The sequence below is a fragment of the Magnolia sinica genome, chromosome 14 (genome assembly GCF_029962835.1).
Source record: "Magnolia sinica isolate HGM2019 chromosome 14, MsV1, whole genome shotgun sequence".
Lineage (NCBI taxonomy): Eukaryota > Viridiplantae > Streptophyta > Magnoliopsida > Magnoliales > Magnoliaceae > Magnolia > Magnolia sinica.
Window position 1 is genome coordinate 54571494 of NC_080586.1, and position 18545 is coordinate 54590038.

The following is an 18545-nucleotide window of genomic DNA, read 5'->3' on the forward strand; positions in this document are numbered from 1 at the left end:
AAATCAAATAAAACTTGAGCGATGCATGCAGAGACTAAAAGTATACCCTCAACGACTCCTCCGGATGACTGCGGGTCCTACTGAGCTGCATAAAACCTAGCCTGAGCCAGATGGAGAGGTGTCTATCCCCTCTGAGTGTGCTGCTGCTGCTGATGCTGTCGCTGAGGCGGTCGAAACTACTGCCTCTACTGCTACGGCCTCGAAGGCTGGTACTGATGCTGCTGTTGAGGTAGCCTCGGTGATGAGGGCTGCTGTCACTGCTGCTGTAGACCTCTCAGCTATTGCTGCTATTGGTGGGGGCGGGGACACTCCCATATATGGTGCCCCGTCGCACCGCACCCAAAACATGTGCCGGTAAACTGCCTCAGAGGTGGTGTTGTAGGTGCTGCTGGTGATCGGAAGGCTGGACGACCTGTGCGCCTCTGCTGCTGTGGTCGACGCTACTGGGAGTCAACGAAAGGAGTCTGCCTCTTCCGGTCTCTCCTCTGACCGCGATCAGACTGAGAACCGACCCACTCAGCCTCATAAATCTGGGCCTTCCGTACCACCCCCTCAAAAGTCGGGAGCTCATGCCCAATAACACAACCTCAAAGACCGTAACACAAGCCGTCCTCGAAGTAGCGAGCTCTCCGCTTCTCATTATCTACCAAGTATGGCGCAAATCTGGATAGTGCTACAAAATAAGCGGCGTACTGAGCCACTTTCATATCACCCTGCACCAGGGCCTCGAACTCCAACGCTCGCTATCGTCGGATGTGATCAGGAAAGTACTATTGGTCAAATCGATCCACAAAATCCTCCTAGGTCCACACAAAATCGACACCTGCTACTTGGGAGACTAATGTCCACCACTGCTCAGCCTCACCATGGAGGAGAAATACTGTGAGTCGGACTCGCCGCTCGGTCGTACATCCCATCGTATCAAATATCTTCTCCATATCGGAGCACCATCTCTTAGCTATTGTTGGGTTTGGCTAACCCTGGAAACGAGGGGGATCGAGCGTTGTAACTCTCGAAGGAGGGCACTCGCGTGCTCTTACTCAGCCTGGGCTGGTGAAACGACAGGGTGCCTGCCTTACCCCGGTCGTGCATAAGCTTTTAGAAAGTTTAGAGGGTGGTGAAAGTGTGTGCGCAAGGTAGTAATACAATTATGCAGTATCAGCGTAATGTGGAATATACTGACGAATCCATGAATACTATTAGTCGTACCAAGGCTATGCGATGCAAGACATGAATGATGTCGGCCATGCGATGCGAGATGCAACTCAAGTATAAGAATCCTCATCTAAGTCCACATATCAATACAGCTCAACTCTGGAATATCACCAGGGTCTAGTACACTCTAACCAGATTTCCACCCCATCGCATGCAACAAGGTGAGTGGAATAGACCTCACTATCCGCCTGCCAATATCGCACTCAGCTCGTCGATAGCAGACCCATTCCTCGAGCTGGTCAAACTCACCTTAGCTTTGCCCCCTCCACTCGAGCGGGTAGGCCGCACCCCCTTCCAACCAACCACGACACAGTGGAAGCGCGGCCTTTTGGTAATCGGCACTCGGCGCTCATGTACACACTCGATCTAGATGTTGGAGCAACCTCCTGGTACCATAAGGGTTTAGGGACTTTCACCTAGGAATATCTATAGCACCCCATGTAGAACAAGATTTTCGGTATCCAATCCTACTAACCACGAGATGCCTGTGGAAGCTATAGCCCTGATGTCACTAGGGCATATAGTAACCATCTCACACAATGTGGAATGTATGAATCATGATATTTAGTCATGCAGCAATCTTGCGCCTATCACGCACTCATATAGGCATCTCCCTTTACCAGGGAGTCCCATAACAATCTGCCCAATGGCATGTGCTATGATCAATCACTCATCTCATCACAAGCATGCAGATGATGCGTATGAACATGTATTATAATGCCATAGTGTCACATACCTATAATCGGAATCGAAAATCGGAATCGATAAATAGAAATCGATCAGTCACATACAGAGAATGGGGCCCACTTATTTGGGTTAACCCATGCAGAGAATAGGCCTAAAAAGGCCTAAGGGGAGGTCACAATGAGGACATCTAACCATCATTGCCCATCAATGTGGATGTCAAACCAACATTGCTCCCAAGGAGTGGCCTACATAAAGAATTTATACACAATGTAACGGCCACATATACATCACATTGGGCCTCGCCCATGGCCCTCACATACATCGCACCAGGCCGATTGAATGGGCCGATCAAATGTGCGGATTCGAATGAGCCGATTCAAATGGGCCAACCAAGTGAGCTGATTTAAATGGGCCGACTAAGTGGGTCAAATCAAATGGGTCAATCAAATGGGCCGAATCAAAATGGGCCGAATCGATTGGGCCAATCCAATGGGCTGAATCAATTGGGCCAATCAATGGGTCGAATCTATATCAAATTGGGCCCACCCTTATGTATTTTGAGATCCGACCTATTCATAAGTTATCATAGAGATGGATGAAATGAAAACAATTATTAGCTTAATTGGAAACTACCATGGCCCTAAGAAGTTTGAACGGTGGATGACACTGTCCACTATTTCAATGGTGGGGCCCATTTGAATTTTAATTCTGACTCCTCCTTTACCTCATACCATAAATGATATCTCAAAATGGTTGGATGGTATGGATACAACACATGCATCATGCATGACGGGCCCCACTGTCCAAATAGTGGACGGTGTAGATAAACATATGCATCATGGGGCTACAGAACTTGCTGACTTCAACTCACCAGCCATGCAGCTGGTATAAGGTACCCCAGCCAACCCATTCTCTTGCTGGTGGGTCCTACCTTCCCAACCTGATGGACGGTGGATACAACACATGAATTATAGTGTGCTCCACATCCCATGCTGACACAACAGCATATAGTTGTTGTACGTTGTAGCTACAGCTCCTTAGGAAGGCAGAGGTGGGTCTCATGTGGAGCCTACCCTTATGTATATTATAAAATATGTAATATATATAATGTATATTTTATGGTATAGCTACTACCAATGCAGCTTTATGCATTAAAGGGAGAGGTTGGTCCCACGTAGGGCCCACCACAATATTCAAGATACAATTATAATATAATATATTATATTATATATACTAATATAATATAATATTACATTTAATACCCCAACCACATCCAGGCCCTTGGACGGCCTAGACAGTCACATGCATCAAAGAGGGCCCCACACGTGGAGTGTGTCCCACCGTCCAAAGACGGTGGACGGTGTGGATAAAACACATACCCTATGGTGTGGCCCATGGATGGACAACGTGGGTGGGTCCCATGGACCCCACCTTCAGCACACACCTCCCTGTTAGCCACCTGCATAGGCAATCAATGCCAAGACCTCTGCGTTGAAACGAGGTACCTTTCACTCAGCCTACCACTTTAGCTATGGATCTGGGCGTGGATAGGTGCATCAAGGAGGGCCCCACACGTGGGGTGGGTCCCACCGTCCAGGGACGGTGGAGACCCCACACGCATCATGGTATGGCCCATCTAATGGGTGGATGGCGTGGATGGGTCCCATGGACCCCACTGACCGTTCACACTTCATTGTTAGCACACCCACCATCAGTAAACCTCCACTGTCGGTTAACACTTCACTGTTAGTACACCCTACGTCAGTCCACACTTCACTTGACAGGACGCTGGATAGTGTGCATACAACACAAGCATCATAGTGGGTCCCACTTGGACGTGGCCCACCAGATTTGGATCAATCTGATATTTGTATTTCTCCTACATCCAGGCCCACCCAAAGGCGGTTAACAAGGTGGGCCCTACGGATGGGTCGGCGTGGATCATACATCATAGTGGGGTCCACAATACATGAGAAAGGGAGAGAGAGAGAGACATCGACGAGGATGGAGGGGTCCCGCCACTATGGGCCCCTCTTTAATACAAAGCCTACATCAAGGTAGGTCCCATCATAAGAGGGCCCTTACATCATAAAAGACAAAAAAATGGAGATCCAAGATCACCCACCGTCTCCTTCTTGCTCCCCAAGCTTCCTTTGCTCCTTAGCTTCGATTCTAACGGAAGAGATGAAGTTTGGATGGTTGAGATGGGAGATGAGGGGTAGGAAGTGGGCCACACATAAAGCTCTCTCTCATGGAGGTTTGGGAGAGCTTTGGACGTGTGATTTTTCTTGCTCGGGAAGGTGAGTTTGAGAAATGAGAGAGAGAGAGAGAGGATTGTAAAGAGAGAGATGGGTGATGGATGTGGTGAGTGATGGGTGTGTAAGAAACTTTTGACTTTAGGGGTAGGTTGTGTAAGAAAGGTATGGGTGGTGTAAGAATTTTTTGACTTATGGGGTTGCTTGGGGATGGGTGTGAGGTGATGTGTACTTGACATGTACTTGACCCTTGATGGGATTGATTGATTGATTGAGGTGACATGCTATAGAGATTCTCTTGGGTTTTGTAACACGCGGCATTTTTCTCGGACCGAACGTGGGCCCACATCTCCTGGCCTGGTATCGCCTCAGTGCGTGAGTCGCGACATCGGAACTGCGACGACAGCGCGGTCGCTAGGGTACAAGTCTCGGGTCGAGCTGACTCAAGTTGCGGCATGCGTCTCAGGGTGTTGCACAAATGTCGGATAAAGGTCGAAGGTTGTCGAAATTTGACCGGGAAAATCACGAAAGTCTACGGAAGGGTACGGTCTAGGATACGGGGCTTACATGGCCGAAACACCTGGTTCATCAGATCCATGAATACGGCCAGTGCATTCGTGAGTCCAAATGACATCACCAGGAATTCATAGTGCCCAAAGCTGATTCTAAACGTTGTCTTTTGCATATCTTCCTTCCTGACATGCAACTGGTGATACCCTGACTGTAAGTCGATCTTTAAAAAATATTGTGCCCCCTTCAACTGGTCGAACAGATCAACTATCCTGGGCAAAGGATACTTGTTCTTTACTGTCACTTGGTTCAACCTGCGATAATCAATACACAATCGTAGTGACCCATCCTTCTTCTTCACGAACAACATGGGTGCTCCCCAAGGAGACACACTCGGTCGTATGAAGCCTGCATCCAATAGATTGTCAATCTGTCTCCTCAGTTCCTCTATCTCACACGAAGGTATGCGATACATCGGTAGAGATATAGGTGTCGCACCAGGCACTAGGTCGATGGTAAAATCGATCTTGTGCTAAGGAGGTAATCCAGGTATCTTCCTGAACATATCTGCAAAATCCTGAACTACTGACGTGTTCCCAAGTGTCGGACCACCAATATTCTTTAACAAAGTAGCATAGCAACTAATACGGTAGTACCAACTGACCTAAACTAAGAAAGTAAAGGTCGTGCCCTCAGGTCCATGGGCTGTCACCACCCTAGTATCACAATCGATCTCTGCCTTCATCTCGGTGAGCCAATCCATACCGAGGATCACATCATAATGACATAAGAGGCAATAATCAGGTCGATGAGTACTGTTCTGCTCCCTAAGTCTATCGAACAAGCCTTACACATCTTGGTAGTATCTGAGAAAGTCCATGTGGCGGTAAGGAGTCTTAATCCAACCATAGGACTAGTTTCCAACCCCAGGTGCTTGACTGCTGCGCATGATACTATAGAAATAGTGGACCCGGTATCCATCAATAAGAAGACTGGTGTACTTTGGATGTGTCGTGACTTCGAAAGCCAATGGTGCTGCAGTGGCTGCCTCGGATGCCTCAACTGCAAGTGAGTGCACACAAACTTGTTAAGAACGGTTTGGTTGCGGTGCCATAAGCCATTGAGGCAGCCTAAATCGAGGTGCAAGTGGTGCTGATCATAGAGGTGGAGCTGTGATAACCTAAGGTAACTGACCATTGATCTTCTGAGGAGGCGCAAAACCGTTGTCCCTCATCTTGGTGAAGTAGTAAGTGTCAGTGTGTCCTGACCTCTTGCAGTAGGTGCACCACAAGTCTGCTCGCATCGACAGAACCGGTGGAGCCATAAGCTGAGGAGGCGAATCTGCTCGTGGCCTCTTGCCGAGGAATGGTCTACTTGGGAAATCCAGTCGAGGCCTCTAACCCACGGGTGCGCATGAGCGGGATAGTCTGATCCCGTCCTGCTCAGCTCGCAGAGACATATTCACTAGCTCAGCATAATTGGAAATACTAGTGCAACACATCTTCATGTGGATATTGGGCCGCAGAGCATCTGAAAAGCACCGCATCCTCATCGGCTCATCTGCTAATATCAGGGGAGCGTATCTGGCCAGCTCCATAAAACGATTCTTATACTCTGCCATGGTCATTCCTCCCTGACGGAGGGAAAGGAAATCACTTTCCTTCTCGTTACGGTAGGTGAGGGGAAAATACTTCTTATGGAAGCGGGTCTCAAAAGCTTCCCATGTCCATACATATGCAGCAGGCACTGTCTGTAGGATGCTGTCTCACCAGAGACTGACCTTTTTCTCAAATATGTAAGTGACCAACTCGACCTGCTCTGCCTCAGTGTAGTGCAGTGGCTTCAACATCTTAGAGATGAGGTCAAGCCAATACTCAGCCTCCTCGGGTCTGTGAGTACCCGAAAATGTGGGAGGCTAGAAGCGTTGAAATCGCTCAAATAGGCCGCTGGCACTCATATTCCCAACAGGGTGCACAGGTGGTGCAGGCGGAACCACATTCATGTTCTGGGCAAGGGCCCCAGCAATAGTGGTCCAAATCTGTTGTTGCTGCTGCATAAGGAGCATCATCTGCTCCAACCTATCAGGAGGAGAAGTTTGATGCATGTGGGGCGTCGATGTGAACACACAGTTCTGCTCCGGAACCGGTGGTGCAAAAGGTGTTGGCCCATTTGTGGGGCCAGTGGCCGGCTGAGAATCCTGCATTGTCTCGTAATCCAGGCCCAAACTGGGGTCCATATGGCTATCGCTTAAGGGAGGTACCCCATCAATTGATTCGCCAAGTGTAAGACGTGTCGTACTCTGAGTAACCTTAGGTGGCATTCCCTATATACAACATCGGATGCAACATGTGTAAGATTGTTGCATAACAACACTCAATTTCTCAAGCATTCTACACATTTCATAACAAAAGAAGCTTCATACATTTCATTAAACCAAAATTGTCATAATACATGGGATGTAATATTACATGGATTATGACAGAAGATGCATGTGAGCTAATCTAAACAAGCATTTAAACACTAACACATGCCAACCACTCTGCCATATTACTAAGGCCATCAAGGCTATAGCATAGAAAACAGGAAAATAAGGAAAAAAAAAAACCCAAAGACAACTACAACATGGGACTAGTCGTCCGAATCTAGTGATGGTGGAGGCGCACCATTATCCTGCATACAACACAGGATAGCCTTCAAGGTGCTAGACATCTTCTTGAATTTCTGTTTCATGAAGGTCTGACTCTCTTCAAGCTTGACCCGGGTCTCATTGACCTCCTGTCGCAGAGCAACCTGGCCCTCCTCGATCTGAGCCAAGCGGGCTTCTATAGCAGCCCAATCACGGTGGGGCTCATGTGTAGTAGGTGGAGAGCCCTCATTAGAGTCTTGGGCCTCCTCTTCTTCCTTTTCCTGCTCTTCCTCTTCCTCGCTTTCTTCTTCCATCTCATCTCTGCCTTCTTCATCACTCTCTTCCTCTTCACTTCCCGTCTCATCCTCGATCTCATCAAGTCGGGCTTGACGTTGTTGTGGCCCAATACTCATGTTGTTGAGAGTCGTGTCGTTAATGAAATGGATCGGCGCAAGCCTTTCTGAGCCAAGTCTGTAGCCGAATTCACGAGCAAGCTTGCATATAAGTCAGCCGAATGGGAGTGAAATGTCTGTCTTAGGAGAGCGTGCGGTCTGAACTATCTGTAGTAGTACATACATAGGCAGGCACAGCTTGTCTCCTTGCCCAACTCGGTATGGAAGTCCACCATCAACTGCATGCATTTGGAGCGATTGCTCCATCTACGATACACATTGTGCGTGAATATGTGGTGGAGTAGGTGGAAGTCGTGAGTCATCTTAGTCGCTAGGAAGCAGTTGTCTCGACTCGAGTGGAGCAGTCGGCTGCAAAGAAATCGTGTAGGATGATCTCTTTCACGCACACTCCTGAGATTCTTCTCGCTAGCATGAACCTCACCAAGCAGCATCCCCATGATTCGGGCTATTAAGCCTACATTGACAATAGCTTCCTGCCTTCCCATGGGGATAGAGAACTGTAGAGGCTCTAGCAGTGGGTCTTGTATATGGCTGTAGAAGGCTCGGGCAGTGCTCTCATTCGCACAAGACTTGCCCTCAAATATGGGACCCCATCTGGCGTCCAACAGGAGATCCATCGCCGGATAAAGCCTAAATAGTTTCTCGTCCACGTGTGCTTCATAAAGGACCCTATGGCCTTGAAACCTTCCATGTGCCATATCCACCAGTAGAGCTCTTTCGAGAGGAAGCTGAAGATTGAGATTCTGCTTCGTCCTTAGCTCCCAATCGACGCTTGTGCTAGCCTCGGTGCCTTTCTGCCTCCTTGAACGGGTAGGACGGCTAGGCCCGGCTTCATCCATGGAAGCCCTCTTCTTTCCCATGAGAGAAAGAAGTATGAAAATCAAAAATATGGCCGCCACTAGTTCAAAAAGAGCCATGAGAGTGAAACAAAATGGAGGGATAGGATGGGTTGTTGGACCTTGAGATTTTTGAGACACAAAGGAGGGTTTGAGTGCTCAATTGGGAGGAAATGAGGGAGATAGGTGGTCGTTGAAGGTGGGTTTGAGAGAATGGTGGAGGTGGGTGCAAGAAAAAGAAGAAGATGAGATTGGAGGAGGGATTTGAGAGAGAAAATTGAGATTTTTTAAAGGTTTAGAAAGCTTGGAGGGGTAGGAATGGAGGAAATTGAGCAAATGGAGAAGATATAAGGGGCCCTACACAATTTCATAGGCCCCACACACGTGTACAATGGTCGACCCGTTACGGCCCGACAAGCCCGCTGTCCGTGGACTGCAAGGCATCGCACCTAGGGCAATGGCATCGCCCTAGGGGTGATGTCATCCCCCCCAGGGTGCCAAAAATCTGTGGGGTCTACTTCAGTCCCCCCGATTTGTGTCTTTTGGGCCCCCGAGTCCGTTTGAGTCGTTTCGAGTTCTATCTTGCACACATTCACGCTTTTCGGGTTATTTGAGTGTGAAATATGTTAAATCATCATCTAAACCTGTCGATTGACGATCCAGAAAAGAACGAGGGTCACCTCACAGAATCACAGATGCATACGGGTCCCATTTCTACGGTAAGTTTCGCTCGTCGGCGAAACCTGGAATCCTATGTCCGTTTCTACGTTTTAATGCTCCCTCGTAAGTCAAAGTACGTCAATGTGCATCGTGTGTCCAGGTTCAGTTTAATCTAAATCATGCTTTGATACCAACTTGTAGCACCTTGAAAATCGAGGGTCGAGCAGATGCTCAACTCCCGAGTTCCAACGCATCACTTATGCAACATAGATAATAATGATTAAATGTTGTCCGTATTAATGCATTTAACATGAGTGAGATTATACCAAATCAGCATGTCATACTCCAGAGATAGTTAAATTTGCGCAAGCGAAAGACTGTGATAAATTATAAAGCATATAAGTGATTGTAAGTCCCCAGAGTATGAACGTCACTAGGTTAAATAATTACATGTATAACTCCAAAATTTAAAAAATGATAAGGTGTAATGTTCAACTAATTTGTATTCCTACGATCCCTGTGACGCAACTCTAGGTCTACATAGACCCGCCAAAGAGTTGCATGTAGGAGAACTCCTCCTCATCATCATAGAAGTCAGGCTCTGCCTCATAAGCATCGCCAACACCAGAAGCTATAACAGAGTCTGATTAGTGTTTTAAAACACCATCTCAGAGTGGAAGTGAGTGATCAACTCAGTAGAGCTATAAGGCAAAGGTTAACATGTTATTAATTCAGTCAAGCAGTAATAATAAAGCAGTACAACAATCATGTCCTAAGTACTCTGGTTAATGCAAGAATGATATGCTGAAATAACGCATGTCATTGCCTACACTCCCTCAACGAAATCATCTCACGATCACACATGACAAACTCCCTAAACGTGCGCTTCCTCACCAAAGCATATACAATGCGGTGCATGATCATGTTAGCCAATATTTAATTAGGTTTATTCATACAGTAGATTCGGAAAGTTAAGGTACCTCCCTTTATATCAAATACCCAAAAGATGATCCATATAGGATCGTCAATCCTAATAAGTCACATATGATAGGCAAGTTATAGGGCAACGTCACTCCTGATTTAAAAACAGTGGACAGGCAAGTTCAGATCGCAGGCAAGTTCAGGTCGCTACGGGAGGTGTAGCGACCTGAACTTGTCTATCCACTATTTTTAAATCAGGAGTGACTTCCATACTCGATTATCATCTGCAGTTATTATTTGTAGTTTCTGATATCAATTATCGATCGTCCTAATTCTTGTCTAATATTTGGGTTGATGCAATTGTATTTATGCAATCTAAGGTCTAGTCGTTTATACAGCAAACACTTAAAATCAGGTTTTAACCTCTACATATATTAATATGACACAGAGAAATTTGGGTGCAGCCACTGTGAGCTCTGGTGAGAACATTCTCGTAAGATACGGTAGACCGCATCACGCTTGGCTGATATCAGTTTGAGCATAGCTGCTGACTAGCTTCTGTTTTGGTAAGATATATTGTTTTTATCAGTTTGGTAAAGAAGGAGCATAGCTGCTGACTAGCTTTTCAATTCATCACGCTTCCTGATATAGTAAGATATTCTGTACTATTATATTTTTGGTACAAATATCATCCAATTTCATGAACTGTCGGGTCCTCATATTAGGTAGCATGTAACAATGTCAGTGTTGGATGACGCAGATGCTATATGTAGGCATTTCAACCGAGAGTTAGGAAGCATTACGGAATTGAGGTGAGGTTCACTAACTCTCAAGTTGAAGACTGAATATACTTATTTCCTACATTAGCAACGTACATCATATGTCTATTCATGCTCATTTGTATACTGGTGCAAAATGCAGTCTCTGATCATTTCATGTTCACAACAAGAGGAGTTTGGATGTATTTAACCTAAGCTCGAAGGTATTTGAATGGTTGGAGTATTTCTTTCATGCAGCTGGTTGCATTAGGGTAGGTAAGTTACAGCAGAAAGGAGATTCGGAAATTTGGTTGGGACTGTCTAAGGTCTTTGCCAAACCTCTAGCATGGTCGCCATTTACAAAAACAACAGTCCAAGAAGGCGACGTTCATGAGCTATGCATACAGTCCACACCCAGTAGACTATTATTTGTGTAATCGATATTCACTTGCTGGACCAAACCGGCTGAAACATGGAAATTATGTGTGTGCTAGGAACCAAACAGGGGCTGCATGTAAATTGTAAACAATCCAGCTGCAAGACAAATGTGTCAATCCAATACATCGAATCATATCATGTATGTACAGAGGCTTCTCCAAACACTCCCACCAGGGTACGTGGACACAATCCGGGAATCTCTCAAAAATCCCGGACAGTGAGGTGCCTCCAAACACGTGGGTAATTACCTATTTTAAGTCGGTTTGTAAACAACCACTGACGGAAGTAATAAATAGTGCTGAAAGTTGGACGGGTTCAACTCGACCGACCCGAGATTGGGTTGGGCTTGGGCAAGATGTATCGGGTTCAGTCTCAGGCTTGGGCTATACAAACACCTACAGATAAAACTTGGGTCAGGCTCGGGTTGAGGTTTTGGGTTGCCCGATTCAACCCGAACCCAATTGATATATAAGTTCCTTATAAATTATAATTGAGTGTGGATAGTCTGTGTTGAATGCATAGGAAATTCCAAGATTGTCGGGTTTCATTGGTCCACATCATTTCCAATGACTCGAGCTAACAAGATACGCAAAATTGAGTGTGGATAGTCTGTGTTGAATGCATAGGAAATTCCAAGATTGTCGGGTTTCATTGGTCCACGTCATTTCCAATGACTCGAGCTAACAAGATACGCAAAATCTCTCCCAAATAGATTGTGTGCCACACAACACAACTTTTAAATTAAGAAGTAGACCTATATTTTAACTTGTTTGTTTAGGACAAATGAACTTCTTTACAATAAATAACTACATATATAATTAATAAAATAATAGGTATAAAAAATAAGAATGTATTGAAAATATAAGAGACTAATATGATAACAAAAATATTAGCATATATCCACCTGACCAACCTGACCGAGCCCACTTGGGTTGGCGTCGGGTTGAGAATTTCCAACCCTGGGTTGGGTTAGGGCTGAGGTATAGGAACATTGGGTTGGGCTAGGGACGAGCATCAACCCGACCAAACCCGCCCAACTTTAAGCCCTAGTAATAAATGAAGTATATCCAATTCCATCCCACATAAATCCATCTACTTCCATGTGCCAAACTGGCCCCCTTTAATATGAACGGTTGAAGATCATTTACATAAAACAGGTCCAATTTACAATTTGATCAATCTACTTTTCAATTCTTACTTGAAATTCTTGCCAACAAATGTCTGGCCATGTTGCCAATCACGTGGGGCGATGTGCCAAGAAGTGGAGGACCGTTTATCACTTGTGATGACTCTAAAGGATAGAGATTGGCCCATCAAGTCAGCATCAATCTGCCAGTTTTGACCCCAGTTGCGTTTCATAGATGTCCACTTCAATTTATTCCCTTTGATTAGGACCTTGTGGACGTCTCCAGCACCTCCCACATTCCAAATCAGGACAAGGTTGAAATAACGGTGACCATTAATTGTGAATCGGATCCCGCCTTCCTTCTTGCATGGAACCCTGCAATAGAACTCTTACCTTTTTTTAGTAACAAATGCTTGAATATATGTATGTAACCTTTCAAATACAATCCTCTTTTCTGCCTTTAGTAATAAATCCGACCTGTACAAAATATGGGCCGTACCGCAAAGATTGTCCAGGGCGAAAACTAGGATTACTGACTCATTGCAGGCTCCACTTTTGAAATCAATGGACAACCGATGGTTTTTTTTTTACTGGATTTTTCATTGATGTGGACCGCCTTTTGCATGCCCAGATTTTCTACAAAATTGACATGACGTGCAATGTTGTATCTGAATATCTGTCCACAAATAGGTGCTATCCAATGCATGCATTTGAGCGAGCCACAAATAGCTGCCATCCACTGCATGCATTTGAGCGAGCGGGGATTGCGTACTAGTAAACTCTGTGGGGCCACCATGATGCATCTTATCCACGTCGTTTATACATTTTTCCAGATCATTTTAGGGCGTGAGGCCGGAATTGAAGCATACCTGTGGTGTCGTCCACTTGAGCTTGGATATGCTTCAATTTTAGGCTCTTGCTATAAAATGAACCAATAATATGGACGGACAGCATGGATAAGACACATACATGCATCACGGTGGGCCTGGAATGAGTTATTCAATGTAGCATATATGATTTTGGGTAGAAGAAGCTACTTTAGCCATCCAACCCTGCTTCGCTGGGTTGCCCTGAATTTGTGAGATTCCACATATCAACGGATGAAAGTCCATTTTAATTTCATTTTTTCTATTTATAGTAAGTTGTAATTCTAACTCTTGATTCTTTGAGTTGCATGAGTCATCCACAACATGAAAAGGGCTTAGAAAAATCAGGAGAATAATGTGGTTAGGCCAAATTGTATTTAGCCAAAAACTGTGAAGTCTAATAGAAATCACGACGGTTTATAAATAGTAAGTTTACTATTTATAGCAAGTCATATTTTTTTAGGGAGTTTGAGTTGGAGTTTGATTCTGAAACTTCTTCCTATTTTTGGTATCACTATTTAAAGGATTGTAAATTCGTTTTTATCATAAATTAATCTATTTTCAAATTTATTAGAACTTATTTCTATTTTTTATTTTTCCTTGTGGATTTAAATAATCTCTATGAGTAGAGAGAAGCTCCGTGAATTCCGAGTAGTTATCCCCTTGAGGACGACCTCATCAAATCCATCCCGGTGATCACTTGATAAATGGCTTAGTTCTCTTGACTATGTTTACATTAACACTAATGACCCGCCTAATCAAAACAAGATCTTGAAAATTAAAAGTATTTTGATGAGCTTGATATGGTTTAAGTTATGAAATTTTCTTATACTATGATTTACAAGTTCTTATTATCATTAGGTGGACCATTAAACACATGCAAGAAAGAAAGTGTACTAACCTGCGATAGGTCACGGGCACAATCCCAGCTTTGTACTCAGCTATCTGAAGAAATGCAGGTTGGGCGAGATCGAAGTGAGCCTGGGGCGGATTGCACCACCCTCCATTGTTGCTGGGAAGGTAGTAGTTGGGCGGGCAAAAGTTGGTTGCAGTTATGAAAAGAGATGGGCCACCTGCCTTGCACCATTGTCCTGCATTGATGCACTTGATCTCATAGCATGCCCCACATGACTTCCCTTCGTTGAACAATGCCGTACTCACTGCCGCTGTTTGCATGCCATAACCTTGGCTGATTAGATTTCCATAGCCGCACGCACCTCCTGCAATAATAATAAATTTATTAGATCAGCAACATGCTTTTCTTTTTCTTTTTGTTCATTCACAGCAGGCTAAATTTTGGTTTTTTTTTTAATTTATTTATTTTATTTTATTTTCATTATATCTGGTGCAGCCAAACGCATAGTAAATAAATATTGATATTTGTTTTTTATTTTTTATTTTTTTCAACACCTACACCACACACTCACACCACATGGGCACTCAGATCCCATGATTTCAGTGTTAAAACGAAGTCAATGACTTTTCAAACCAGTTTAGAAATTGTGGTACATTGCTTGCAAGGATTGGTTAGAGAAGATTAGGAATGGTGTAAATGGTTACATTGTATATCACATGTGGTGAAGCTTTAGATAGATGTTAAGGATATAATTTAAGTGTTGCATAGATGAGACCATATGATTGAGTATATCACGTGGTGAAGCTTTAGACAGATGTTAAGAATATAAATTGAGTGTTGCATAGATGAGATTATAGAGAAAGATGGATACATAGGAAGGTAAGGAAAAGTAAGAATAATATATAATAAGGGCATCCAAAGTGTTTAAGAGGAATCCAATTAATGAATAAAATGATGGATAGTACATTGAGAATGTTGGATGGTCCAAAACAATTATATAATAAAGAAGCATCAATAATTAAGATGGAACTAAAAAGAAGATGAGAGGTAGATCCACTTTAATGTTTATTTCTGACTAGGGAAATGCATGCGGTTGAAACCTCCCAGGGATCCACTTTGATGTTTATATGCCATTCAGACTGTTCATAAGTTCATTTCTACTTTAAAATATTAGTCTGATCAAACGTATGTGGCTTCAAAATTGTTTCAACGATGGACTCATCTTCACTGTTTCCGGTTGTGTGGCCCACTTGAACTTTGGATCTGCTTCATTTTTTGTCTCATGTCCTAACATGGGCTGGAAAAGGGAATGGACGGGGTGGATTTCTCAAAAACATCACGTAGGACCCACCTAACTTCCGAGCGCAGGAACTTGTTGTGACAGGGTGTCGCAGGCAGTCGGCGTCCCTCACAAACCACAGCGGGGCACAAGCTGAGTTGTTGAAAGAGTTGGGAGCGGCACTGTTAGGAAGGGTTGCAACCACCAGCATTGAAGTGATTATCTCAACCCGAGCATTACATGGACCCCACTGAAAGTACGTAGGTGGGCCACCAGGCACATTCACATGCCATCGTGAAAGAGCAAGACTACTTCTGTGTGGTTTTTTCACGATGGTTAGATTTCCTTTGAGATTTTTCTATCATTTTTTAAATTCCATAAAGTCGGCTAACAGTCTCATCAATCTAGACCATTCAATTTGTAAAGAATAAATGTTTGATATTAAAATTTCAACCGAATATTAGATTGTTAAGATATTTTGGGCCATCCTCCAACCGCAATAGGCTCTAGTGTTTGGATGGTCTGGATTGATAGACACACAGCTCGTGTGCAATGGTTTAGTCACCACCATTTAAGAATCAATGGAAAACTCATATTGTACTGCCACAATTTAGTGGTTGAGATTTGAGTATTCATTCACTATACACGTAGCCTACTGATCGGTCAATCTAGACTGTCCAAGTTGTAGACCCCATTGTGGAGTGAGAAACAGCAGTGGAAAAGACATTGTTAAGACGATCCTAACCGTCCATCAGTAACCGTTATCGTGTTAAATCAGATTACTAAGATCGTCCAAGTATGATTTTCGGTCTATTTTCCAATATGCGATGATTGTCATGCATGTCGGCCACGAGTACAGTGGGTTGGGAATTATAGATACTCAGCCAGTGTATGACACTTGGTACGCAGGCACCTAAAAATTATACAGGTGGCATATATTATATCAAATCAAGTCGACAAAGTTATGGAATTCCAGTGTCTCTAAGTCAGAGTCTTGACAGAAGATTGGTTGAAGAATCCTGACCTTCGATTCGTGGACACTTTTTTGTTGAAATATAACGGTTGGATATATTTCATTTTAATTGTCCAATAAATGGCCACCAATCCAATAATCAGACCATCAAAAAGTTCTGTCGGCTGGCTTACAGGATACATGCATCTGCACCCTATGGTTTGGTGATGCAAACCGTTTAGGCGATGGGGCCCACAATCGATGAGGGTTGTCCAGAAACTTTCTCAGAATGGAAGATCTAACCTTTTGATCGACAGACAATTTCAATCGAAGGTCTGTTTGTTTTTCGGCCGTTGACAGAACGGTTGGAATCTTCCAATCTGGGTGATTTTCAAGAAAGGCCCCATCCACAGTGGGACCCATCAGATCAAACATTTAGATCACCAACCATAGAATCCTATCCGTCAGATGAATTATACGGTCCTCAACCTAGGATCAACAGTTTAATCCTGCCATCAGCTCACGTGCATGGTTCAGCAATCCAGACCGTTGGTCTACTGGAACACATTAAGGATGGACCATTTGCAAAAAAAGGAACTGCTTGATAGGAAAATCCTAACTTCTCAATTAATCTACATTGAACTGAAAAGATCCCAAGGTTGGTTTCTAAGATTATCCCATCTGAAAATTTTATGAGTATGGTCCATCCATGATGGGGCACAACAAACGAATGGTTTAGATCACTGAACCATGATCCCACCTTTGAAAAATAAAATCACCATGCATGTCCTCGAGTCAAGAATCATAAAATCATGGTTTTTTGACTCAGACGAGTCAACTCCAACTCAGAACAAAACGTATCGGTCCGAGTCGGCTGCATCTTCGATCCGGGAAGTGGATTTCCTGCGAAAGCCTTTAGCATGAAGTTCCTGCGCATAGATTCTGGGTTGGGCCCACTATTATGTTTGTGAGAAATCCAATCCGTCCATCCGTTTTTCGAGAAAAATTAGGAGGATCAAAAAACTCTAAGTGGGTCATACGAGATGAAACAGTGGGAAAGTAATGAATACCGTTGAAACCTTCCTAGCCTCCACCTTGATGTTTATATTCCATCCAAACTGTTTATAATGTCATTTTCACTGAGATGAACTGAAAACACAAAAAATTTAAACCGATAAAAACTTTTGTGGCCATATAAATGTTTCAACGGTGGTGACTAAATCCCCACTATTTCCTCTCGTGTGGCCCATTTAAGTTTAGTATACATTTTATTTTTGGTGGCATGTACTAAAATAATCTCAAAAAATGGATGGACGGAGTGGCTTTCTCAAAAACATCACATTGGGCCCACGCAGAATCGTTGCACAGGAACCAGGAAATCCGCATCCCCTTTTACCATAACCGAAACTACATGCCCCACCACAAGGACCCAATCAATTAAGAGACGTCCATTTGAGGTCCATCACATCTACGCAACTTACCCATGGTCCCAGATGCATCGCTCCCACCGTAGAACGTAGCATGGGCCATGTTCCATGGCCCAGGTTGAAACTTTTGATGATGAGGCTTGAATTTTCGTACGAAGCTCCGCTTCCATCTCGACGTGCTTTGCCGTTGCGCGTCGACGTTGGGCAGTGCAAGAAGCATCAGTAGCACCGACAGCGATAAGAGCATGTGGGAAGGTGATGACGCCATTGTACACGTGCGAGAGATCTTCTTGTTTTGGTGATGAAGATCATGTTTCTTTCGACTCTATATATATGTGTGTGTATTGTAGGCGTTAGATGGAGAGCTAGATTTTTTGGTTTGGTTGGTTAGGTTGTAACACTTCCGTTCTGGTTCATGAATGGTGGGCCAAGAGTGAATATAGGGTGGAGATTATAACGGCTTCTTGTTTGCCTCTTTCTATCCGAAGCCAACGCCACAAAATGCGTTTCTTCTTTTTTTTAATGGGCCTGGCCCACTACAGAAGGAACCAGGTTCGAGCCTAATAAATATGGTAACGGTTTTAAGTAGGCTGGGCTTCGTTGTCTGTTGGGCCTTTAGGAAGACTCGGCCCACCAAAACTTCACCCTATAGATTCAGTGTTCGTGGTTGCATAATGGTACTTGGACAATACAATCAAAGAAATCTTAGCCGTTGATTAG

General features: G+C 44.2%; 1 protein-coding gene across 1 annotated transcript; it reads right to left on the reverse strand.

The window, feature by feature from the left end:
• Positions 1–12413: 12413 nt before the first annotated feature.
• On the reverse strand, positions 12414–18143 carry LOC131225762 (expansin-A16-like). The gene is made up of 3 exons (XM_058221350.1): positions 17880–18143; positions 14213–14531; positions 12414–12820 (listed from the first exon to the last, which is right to left on the reverse strand). The coding sequence occupies exons 1-3, from the start codon at positions 18091–18093 to the stop codon at positions 12514–12516; spliced, it is 840 nt and encodes a 279-aa protein (XP_058077333.1). The 5' UTR covers positions 18094–18143; the 3' UTR covers positions 12414–12513.
• Positions 18144–18545: the final 402 nt, after the last annotated feature.